The sequence below is a fragment of the Plecotus auritus genome (assembly GCF_963455305.1).
Source record: "Plecotus auritus genome assembly, chromosome: 8".
NCBI classification, from domain to species: domain Eukaryota; kingdom Metazoa; phylum Chordata; class Mammalia; order Chiroptera; family Vespertilionidae; genus Plecotus; species Plecotus auritus.
The window spans coordinates 92370660-92381688 of NC_137782.1; the positions used below are offsets into that span (position 1 = coordinate 92370660).

The following is an 11029-nucleotide window of genomic DNA, read 5'->3' on the forward strand; positions in this document are numbered from 1 at the left end:
GAGAAAATTGTAGCTGTTTGACCTTCAGGGAGACCTGAAAATGGCGGATGTCCCCACTTCTATAAACTCAGCACCTAGCAAAGCACGGGACTCATTATAAGGAAAATGTAATCAATAGCGGTTAAAGATGTTTACTTGGAGATTTAAAGCACTAACTTGCTAAAACTAGAGGCCAAAAGAAGACTGAGAAGCAAAAGGAAATGAGAACACAACCTACATTTAAAAAGAAAAAAATTGAAATTAAATTTTAATGAGATAATCAGCTCTAGCAGAATCTGGGATCATGAAGAACCCTCCTCATCTCCTCCCCCTCTCCCTCCCCCCCCCCAAAAAAAAACCAGTTGGCTCAGTGAGATCTGAGGTACAGGCTCTGTGTTTCCTTCAGTGTTGTTTTCCCGGGATTCTGCTGGAAAAAGTGCTTGCTACAGACCACACTCACCTTTGTAGATCAATAGATCAAGGAGCAGTCAAAGGAGATGGGAGCATCCAGGAAGGGATGGCGCTGGCACTGATGAACGTGGACAGAGCCAATGCAAACACTGTGTTCAATTAGCATTTTTGTTGACCGAGCAGTTTCTGAAAACTATTTTTCAAGCCATGGAATATGCAGAGCATCTGGCTCCATTTCTGGAAATACTTCTGACACCACTGCCTCCCGTCTCCAACCAGTCCCACCCCAACTCACTTTCTATGCCTTCCTTGGGCCAACTTTATATCCTCCCTCTGCCTTACTTGCCTGTGTGAAGGCTTTAGAGTCTAGTAATAACCACAGGCCCTTAGTTGAGTCCCTACTATGTGCCAGTCACTGCACATGTCTTCTTTAATCCTCACAACCATTTCTGTTTACATATGAAACAACTCACTGATGCTCTAAGAGGTGGAGAGACCTATCCAAGGTCACAGCACTTGTAAATGAAGGCTGTGGAATTCCATCTTCTTCTCTCCAAAATCCAAGCTCCCCTGGCTAAGTCATTCTGTCCCTTGTAGCTATGTTCCCTCACTTCATTCTTGTCTGTCCAGCCACTATGTTCTGGGTAGCTTTTACTTCCTATACCTACTTTGGGGTAGGCACCTATGGCTTTCATTCCAGCTTTGTTAATCAGCGGTCTCATCCATCCACTGGGGTCCCCTGTTGCAGGCACCCCCACATTTGATAGCCACAACTTCACTGTCTTTTCATATAGGTTTTGTCTTGAAGATTTTGAATGTTTTCTGCAACAAAATATATACAGTGGGGCTTAGGAATTAAAAGCAAGCCTTCTGCCGATGTTCTTTTATGTTCAGGAAAAATCTAAGGGCAAGCCCCAAAGTATGGCCACAGGCATGTATAGAACAGCCATTTCCACACTGGTCTGTTTTGGTATACACCAAACTCTCCAGCCTGTTGCAGGTATCTATTGGTAATTCCAATACTCAAGCTATTCTGCTAAAATGATGAAGAATGGTACACTCATTCCAGCAAGAGCCACTCAGCTGCCACATACAGACTCGAGCTCTGAACACAGACTATGGCAGAGCCTACCCTAGGGGAGGTCCACTTTCAGAGCAAGCCACTCACACGGAGATAAAAATCCATTGTCTTTCATGATCACAAAGGAGAGACAGTTTTTAACTGAAAGTCAGCTGAGGGATATCTTGCCAAGCAAAACGTTGAGGATCCATCACCAACATCGCCAGATAATTTGTCTTGGGGAGCCTTCCTGTGATGAATGAATATTCTGACTTGGTGATGAATCACCATTATACTGGAAGCCATGCCTGCATGTTTTCTCCCACAGGACTGCATAACCCCCTCCTCACTGCCACTAGCTTCAGAAGGGGGGCTTCCAAAATTGTGTTAATTGACAACAGACCAGGAAATGGAGCCAAATCTCCAGAAGAGACACCTGTGATAACAGTTCCTCCTAAAAAGCAGCCCACGGTGTTCTGCTTGTCTCTCGGTGTTGAGAAAAGGGGAGAACTCTTTCCTCAAGTCCTCAGTTTGAGAATATAGTTCTTTTTACTCATAACTACTCATTCGTTTACTGAGCACCCTCAGTAAATGAATTTTAGGGGATTTTTTTTAACGTAACTTCCTAACAATAAGTCCTCTGGCAGAAGAGTTGCTAAGTTCATGGGCCCTCTGCCAGCAGGCGCACAGCTCCTGGTTGGACAGGTTAAACACAGTAAAGGTTCCACATGCCAATTCAGAGGACTGTCCCTAAAAATCCAGAAAGTTTTCATTCAACTCCAGGAAAAAAAGAAATGAAAGGAAGGATGGAAGGAAGAAAGGAAGGGGAAAAAGATTGCTGAGAGAGGGGAAATAAATTCAGCAGAATACACATTTCCAAAATGAATGGACAAAATTCAACTAACATATATTAACCTTTATTCTATAACAGAGACATAAATAATTTTATGAATTCATATGATCTGTACAAAAAACAAAATAAGATATTGCACTAAGTTTAGATATGGGATATTTGGATTTCATATCAGCTAAACAGATAAATATATACAATTTAAGGAGTTAAGGCAAAACCAGATGATACTTCAAACACAACAGAAGGTTGGAATCATAGATATGGTTAAAAACAAGGGCATCCCATCTCCTGTTAATAAAGTGGTCATGGCTAAGAGGAAAAATCCCTTAGGTTTTTAATAAAGTGGTTATCATCAATCATGTTAATTAAAATCGAGCAACAAAGTATAAGATTTCCCGTGGAGGAGAGCGGTTTGGGGAGGTTTGGGGGTTGAGCAGGTAGAACTCGGGTAAGCAACCTTTTCCTTGTCAGATTTATGATCTATTCTTCCTATTAGAAAATATAATTTGGAAAATATGACTCTTTCACATATATAATTAAAATAAAACTATGAAGCATTCTTTTTTTCAAGGGAAGTCATGTTGGGGATCTCATAGGGTAAGTTTGCGGGCAAGCCATTCATTACCCTATTGGCAGAGAAAACACAAAACCAGTCACTGCAAAACAATTCCCAGGTACCTACACTGAACAAAACAAACCAAGTCCAAAGGAGTAAGAACACACGGTATACCAACACAGGTAAGTTCTTTGGCAGCTTCGCACTAACCGTTGATTGAAGTCAGAGCTCTTGCATTTTCTCATTCTTAGACCCACTTGCCAGTCTTTTAAAAACAAATAGATAAAATTCCACATCTGCAACGAATTCAGTAATTCCAGGAAATTAAATTCAGAAGGAATCTGCAGACAGTTTATAATGGTTACACGGATGCACAGATAGGAATTATCTGCCGAGTCCTGATCCACACATAGGGAGCACACACACACACAAAAGTAATCGGTAAAGCTGGGTTGGTCCTGACAGGCCTAGGATCCTGAAAGAGAATCCATACTGACCCATGAAACCAATAAAAGACATCACTCTGAGGATGAGAAAATGATCTTCCAATAACTCAGCGGTGAGCCGCCCCTCACCTGGTGACCGCCACAGAGAAACTGATTCTATAGAGGGAACACCAGGAAGCCCGAGAACGTGGAATACTGCCAGCCTCCGACCAGGTTACCTTTCTCCAGTTTTAGGTAAACCTTATCCTCCTTATCCAGGTAGAGCAAGACTCCATTGGTGGCAGCTTCGCGAGTAACATCTTTGTCCCCAGCAAAGGCAGATATTACCGGTTTTCCATTTAACATCAGGTTAACCTACAAAGAAAAAAAAGTCACTAAGCTCTCTTTAAAGTCAAAAAATCTGCTAGGGTTAACAAATAATGCCCAAGGGGAAATATCTGATGTTTAGTAAATATATCCCTTTCCTTTCAAATCAGCCAAGTGCAGTGGCTAGACTTAGTATGCTAAGCTAGGGCTGGGGGCTGTTCAAAGTAAAATTGAGTTTCTTCCATAGAAATGTCCTTAAATGCCTACAAGAGAGTACCATCTATGGAGAGCAGCCGAGCCATGTGGAAACTGGCTACCCGTCACATGTAACTTAAGCTTACTACTTTATTTACCTCTGAGATTCATTAGCAATCTTTCAGTAAGGAAGCAAGCCTGTAGCTTCCCAGTGTGTTAGTAAAAAGAGGCCCAGCACCCTTCACCTTGATAAACCAGATATAGCGAAGTTCTACCAACTTCTGGACAGGTCACTATGCAGCCATGACATGCATTCTGCTGAAAATCATTTTAAATCATGGACTGTGTGTGCGCTGTGGCTTCTTTTCTGTTTTCCTTGATAAGAAACATGTCTTTAAAATAATAATCACCACTACCATTGAAGATTTTAATGATAGCTAATTAGCAAAGAATTAATAATTAATAAACTCAAAATTATTAACAAATAATAAGCTCAACATGTATTCACTTTTCTTCATACTACAATGTTGATCAGACTGTGTTAAACATTACACTAACTTCTAAACAGTGGGGCTTGGAAAAGCTTTCCTATGGCAGTAAATTTGTTTTCTAGTTGTTCATCCTTTTTACGTTAAAAAAATAATACTGAGTAAATTAAATCTGAGGTCGATCAATTTGTCCATTCACTAGGAAATGTAAAAACGGTAGATGAGAGAATCTGTCTTTCACATGGACATAGCACACAGTACAAATATTGAGCAAAAGATAACATGTTCCTAGAATTCCATAGACACGTATTGGTGTCATTGGGTGTTCGCACATTTAAACATTATAGGAACTAGGTCTATGGTTGCCTTTGAGTGTAAGCTCAAGCCTATTACTTAGAAAGCACAACACAAAATATATTGTTAACTGTGGAATTGCAATTGGTAATAATTCACCAGGATCAGAGTAACTGAGGGTAAACTAAAGCATAAGCATAGCACACTCTTGTTAAAAAAGTATATCAGATAATTGTTAGTTACTCATAAATGCATTCTTACTAGTAAACTGTTTCTCCTAATTCTTAACAATGATAGCAAATCTGTTTTTATTTAGTAAGCACTTGCAAAACTCTACTGGTCTTACAAGTTTTATCCCTACAAGTTGAAATAATTTTGCACATGCACTAAATGAAATCAAGATCTTATGGAGATTTGTGTTCACTGAGTTTTTACTAAGCCATATGGGTTTTTTTTCCCTTTTCATTGAAATTATTGGGGTGACACTGGTTAACAACATTATACAGGTTTCAGTTGCACAATTCCATAACACATCATCTGTACACGGCATTGTGTGTTCACCATCCCAAGTCAAGCCTCCGTTCATCACCATTTATCCAAAGCCATGTTTTTTAAATGGTTGGTTGTTATTAAGGTAATAAGTTCAATTGTTTAATTTTTCTATATGCTCTTGTCACATGCCTAATAGAGGCTATAAAGGAGAAGATTAGAAGTTAAGTGTTTTAAAAATAAACTACTGTGGACGGTTGTTTATTTTTACAGTGACAGCACATATTTAGATAAATACATAAATACATAACCCACAACCAATGAACACTGTTGTTTGGGGATAGAAAGGGGACAGGTCAAAACACATACCTGGATTGTTTGGCTCTGGTAGACTTTAATTACATGAAAACTGAAACTGTAAATTCCTTTTCTTGGTGCTACAAAGACAGACTCCAGGGTGAAAAAATTACCCACATTTACTAGGATCTACAAGTAAAAAATAATAAATAACAGCAAATTATTATAATATTCTCTTCTGTAAGTATGTTTCCTTCCTTCCTCCCTTTTCTTACTTTTTTTTTTATTTTTCCTAATCTACAACTAGCTTAAGAAACCATAGAGAATAAAACATTGAGTTCTATTCCTTTCCTCTTTACCGACTTGAAAAATGGATTTGTATATTGGAAGGATCTTCTGTCTCCTAAATGGTAGAGGAAAATATAAAGTAACTGCTTTGTATTCATGCCTCAATTTCCAGCAAGGCCCAATGGCTCTGGGAACATCTAGGTAACATGTGAGGGCTTATGGATTTATCAGCTGTACTGTGAGAGTCAGATAAAAGGAACCTGCCATGTATTTACATTCCCACCCTCAACAAGCCTTCCCAGTGTCCAGAGATGGTGTTTCCCACACAGCCAATCTGCATCCGTGGGCTCCCTGCAGTCCTCCTTGGACACACCACACAGAGCCTGGGCACCCCCTCCACACGTGCCATAATCCATGACACTGAGCAGCTGGCGCACTGAATGATCTGGAGGCTGGCCCTCCCCAGAGTCTCTGCCAAACCTCTCCTGAGAACCTTGGCCGTTTTTCATCCCTGTGCCATCTAGGCCTTAATTCTATTTTGGCAATGACTCAGCTTTTATAGACTGCCACAGAGGAGCGTGTGAATCAGACCAGACTGTGACCTAGGTGGCCTGCTCCTGCTCCTCCCAGGGTTGGCCATCACCCTCTGATCAGACACCTGCTCTTTATTTAAAAAGTTCAATGGTCAAAAATTAAGCTTGAAATCGGGTACTGTTCCCAAAGAAAGCCACAATGCATTTTGTTTTCGAAGACGCTCAATCTGGATCTACTGGTTGTGAAATGAACTTTGAATTTCAACAAGTGATCTCTTAAACCAAATTTGCAAACATCTCATAGGTAAGTAAGACCCTTCTTTTCCGAGAGAGAGAGAGAGAGAGAGAGAGAAAGAGAGAAAGAGAGAGAGGAGAAAGAGTGGGGGGGGGAGAGAGTTGAAAAATAACTAGGATTTCTTCCATTTCTCCTCAAGAGATAAATCTATAGGTGGCATTCAAAAAAAACCCAGATGTCCCTAAAGGACACATTTCCCCTATATCAAAGGCAATCTGCTACTATCTCTTTTAAACAACACATTCATACCAATATTAACCCTTTAGCATAATTCCCTAAAGACACACTTTTACCTCTGAGAAATGCACTAGAATATAGTCATGGTCAGGCTCGACCCCTGACTTAAACTACATGTATGTGGACAATGTTATTCTGCGATTTCACATTCTTCCAAGTCAGCACCAGATTTCTTTCTCTGACCTGATAATCGAGGACCTTCCGACAGCAAATCCCCAGCCACACAGTAATCCTGGGCAGACGCTTTACAATTTCTCCCAAGCACATTTAAAGTGATCTGAGAAACTTAGTGGGGACTTCCTGAGTCAGATACAAGTAGCATAATTCATTAGTAATAAGGGAAACGGCTGGTGAGTGTTGGCTGCACACAAGGCTGGAGGTCGACGTTGTAATTAGAGATCCAGGCACATGGAGATTTATCACTAAATGTGTCTTATCTCAAAGATGCATGGCTCCTGAGCAGAGGAAGAAGCCCTTCTCCTCTCCTAATTGACGGAGAGGTCATTGGGAAGAATGCACTGTACAAGACAGTGCAATGCCCACAGCATCCCAACATTTAATTAATGCGCTGAAATACAAACCAGGGGAGGGGCTAGCCTTGATTTCTGTCAAGATAGAAAGCACTGCACTCCTAAAGGGGCTGCTGAATTGTGGCTATCCCATAGGAAGCCCCAGAGGCATCTGGTCTGTCTCCGGCCAGCGGAGAGTGCATTGCTTAGGAAACATTAATAAGGAACATACTGTCACCTTATTCCTTCTCTAGCGCATGCGAAGGTAGTGCCCCTTCATTTGTGCTCTCACGCCTGTGGCTTTTCGCACAACTGTGGGCTATGCATGTGACTTTGGAAATAAAAAGGTTCTCGGTGCACTTAGGGTGGAAATTAAAACCCCAGAATAAGTTTTCAGTGATGACTCTTCGCTAACGATAAACTGATATTCTGGGGTTTTTCATCAAACGTCTGAGTTCCAGGTCTCTAAAAGCAGCCATGGATTTCATCAGCTCATCCACCAGCCCCTACCTACCCTCAGCCCCAAAGCCTGTCCTTTCCCAGTAATTTGCAATTCTCTGAAAGGACAGGCAGGGGAAGGGAGAGCTGGCGGTCCTCCAGCGCTTCCCTCTGCGGCTCAGCTTAGCTCAGCGCAGCTGCCCAATTCCTTTCCCTCCGCCTCCGCAACTTTTCTGCAAACGCCAGCGAAGGGCTTTCCCCTCAGCGGCGCCTGCGACGTGTGTGGGGATCCCAGCAGCCAAAGGTGAGCGAGACCGACCCTGGCCACTGCGCACCCTCTCCAGCCACCTGCAAGATCTCTGCCGAGAGATCACCCACCTGGGAGAAACAAATCATTTACCCTGCGTGTGGAGGGCCCCACGGGACGGCCTGTGGGCACCTGCAGATAGCGGTCGGAGACAGGGGCCAAGAGATTTCAAAGTCCAGGCACCAGACTCCCACCAGCTCCTTGGACCTGTTGCTGCTAAACTTGTCCTGAGCTCTTGGTGCCCAGCCCTGTGTTCTCAGCCTTTGTCCCACCGCCCAGCAGCCTTTCCCGGAGGCCAGGAGGGAATGGGGGCGGTAGGGGCTGGCGTGGGAGAGACATTGGAAGTTTCAGTCCCAGGCATATTTGGGGAGGTGAGTGCCAATGATCCCCCACATCCCAATCAGATGAGCTCAGCCCTAGCAGGCAGCCAGGTCTGAGCCGCCAGGCAATGCCGCCCCCCGCCCCGCCCCCGGTGCCCCACATCCCTCGGGATCTGACCTGATCGAAGTAAATGATGCGTGTCTTGTTGCTCATCTCCGAGGGCTCGTGGTTGGTGCTCCGCACCGCCGAGAAGGCGACCTTGGAGTTGGCCGCCCGCACCGAGATCCCCAGAGGGGAGGAAGAGGAGCCCTTGGAGTCCGTGGCTGGGTTCGAGTCACACACCACCAGGCATTTGCCCTCCAGCACGATGGGCTCCGTGTCATTCTGCGCCCTGACGGGCAGCGTGAGGGCCAACAGCACGGCCGGCACCACGGACAGCGCCCGGCGCACCGAGCCCATGGTGAGCGCGAGTGCAGCCGCAGCTGGCGCTTGGCTAGCCTGCGTCGCCTGCTCCCCGGGACCAGGCTTGGAAGATGCCGGCGGTTAGATGGACAGCGCTGCAGGCACAGCGGCGGCGGCGCTCTCACTTCCACTGATTCTCTGGTTTGAAATCAGAGTCTCCCTCGCGCTCTCTCGCCAGCTCGGTTACCTTTGTCCTTTAAGGAGCTCATGCAGAACCCCCTACCTCACCCTCCTCCGCCCCAGAGTCAGCCCTGCCTGGGGCTGCTTCACCCGCCCCCCTTGTTGCCAGACATCTAGAAGTGTCCAAACCCTCACATTCACGCCTCAAAGGATAAACTGGCAGTAAATGCTCACCCCAAGCCCAAGCACCCCCTGGTGAACCGCGGATCAGGAAGAACGAAGGGGGCTCAGAGATACCACGGGGCGGTGGGTGCGGAGCAGGGCTGAGGCTGTCCTGTCGCGTCTGGCCAGGGGCAGGGACGGATTACAGCGGCGGAAGGTGTTTCCCCGGCGGAGAGGAACGCGAGGCTGTGTTCATGGCAGGGACTCAAGCGGCTGCCACTTTTGCTTGGTCAAAAATTCCCCACAGCTCGGTGTGGCTCGGATGCCGCAGGTAGGCAGCGACTAGCCAGATGCCCAGCTCGGAAGCGCAAATTTGCAGGATTAGTTCCAGGTGCAGGGCGGCTGGGCTGGCGGGGTCCTCTCCTGCCTGTACCGCAACCGCACGCCCCACGCCCAGAGTGCCTGCGCGCAACTTTCTCTGTCCTCGCAATCAGGAAAGCTCGAAGCCAGAGCAAGCGCGCTATTTATAGGAGCGCAGCGTCGGCTGGCGTTGGCTTCCAGCTCAGCCCGTGCGCTCGGGGGAAGGGGGAGAAGCAGTCTGGTGACCCGATCTGAACAGCTCCCGCCTGGCGCTTAAGGCATCCGTAAGCAGGCGGGTGCACCGCCTTCTAGTGCCACAGTCCGAGACCACTCGGCCCTGGGGAGTGTGAGGCGCCGAGAGCCTGTGCGCAGGGAGGGGCGCCTGCGGCCCTGTGCTGGCCCCAGTTCAGTGCCTGCTTGCTCCTCCTAGGTCTGGCGGGGGAGGGGTGTCGGTGAAAGGGGCTGCTGCTCTCCCTGCCCCTCCCTGCGTGGGACTCCGCAGCCCAGCGCCCTCCAAACGGAGCGCGGCGCTGCCAGGCGGCTGCGGAGCGGAATTGGAGGCAGAGGCTCCTGCGCGGCCCTCTTCCTGGGACCCGGGACCTTCGGGAGTTCCGATCGCACCTGGCCCAGCACCTGCCCCACAGAGAGCGCTGGGGCCTGGGAAGCCTCGGGCGGACCAAAGCCGGTGAGGACCGCTGGGAGGAGGTGCTCCATGCCATCTGCTCAGGGAAGAGTAGCCGGGGAAGCCTAGGGGCGCATCTCCCCACTCACGCAGCGAATCCACACCAGGCAAGGCCAGAAAAAAAGAGTGAGAGTGAAAGAGGGAGTTAACTCAGTAAGAATGAGTCTTCCAAGACTGTACCCCTAAGAAAAGCCAACCCCACTCCTGAAAATACAGCACTTTCCTCCCTTCTGGAGGTGCCTCCGCCCCTGTGCCACCTGGCTGCCACTGGGACTGGCAAGCTTGATCTTCCGCAGCCTGGGCTGGGAGGAAGGGCTGGGCTTGTCTGTGACCAGCTGTGTGAACTTGGCCCAGTCACTGAGCCTTCCTGAGAGGACGAGGCCACTAACTAAAGTCCGCTCTGCCCTCCAGCTCTGTGCTGCTGTGGGTCATGTCACCCCTTCCCAAGTTCCTTCTAGACTTCCAGATGCCAAAGGGCAGGCAAGCAGTGCATCTTCAATCAAAACAGCCTCCCAGTCAGCCATTCGGAGCTCCTAGAAATGTACTAAGTATTCACTGAAGGGGTGTTTGTTGAGCAACATCAGCCCTGGGTGGCTCCCTATCCCTGCCTGGATAGAGGACCTCCTCATCAGTGTGAATTCAAGACTCCCACACCAACAGAAGCCAGGAGGGCGGGGTATTGAGCCATAAGCACCACAATGCAGTTCCAACTGTTAACATTGGTATTTGTGTGTCCTCCCCCACCCCACCCCCACCCCACCCTGACCCCCTGCTCTACTGCTCTATAATCTTGCAACTAGAGTTGGTGCCTAGAGCCATAGAGGCTTCCAGACTCTGCTCCCATGGGGCCAGGACCAGCTTTAACTGGCAGGTGCTCAGGCCATGCTATTTGTTACCATGTTGAGTTTCACTAATCCAAGCTGCAACCATACAGGTGACCT

At 47.0% G+C, this 11029-nt stretch overlaps 1 protein-coding gene across 2 annotated transcripts; it reads right to left on the reverse strand.

Annotated features, from left to right (window-relative positions):
• Positions 1 to 2326: 2326 nt before the first annotated feature.
• Positions 2327 to 9798, reverse strand: CBLN4 (cerebellin 4 precursor). 2 transcript variants are annotated; one of them, XM_080684206.1, is made up of 3 exons: positions 8480 to 9798; positions 5447 to 5563; positions 2327 to 3659 (listed from the first exon to the last, which is right to left on the reverse strand). In XM_080684206.1, the coding sequence occupies exons 1-3, from the start codon at positions 8759 to 8761 to the stop codon at positions 3462 to 3464; spliced, it is 597 nt and encodes a 198-aa protein (XP_080540332.1). In that variant the 5' UTR covers positions 8762 to 9798; the 3' UTR covers positions 2327 to 3461. The 2 variants fall into 2 exon arrangements, with proteins under 2 accessions (XP_080540332.1, XP_080540333.1); XM_080684207.1 differs by lacking the exon at positions 5447 to 5563 and having other exon boundaries at positions 2354 to 3659; positions 8480 to 8925.
• Between the last annotated feature and the right edge of the window lie 1231 nt (positions 9799 to 11029).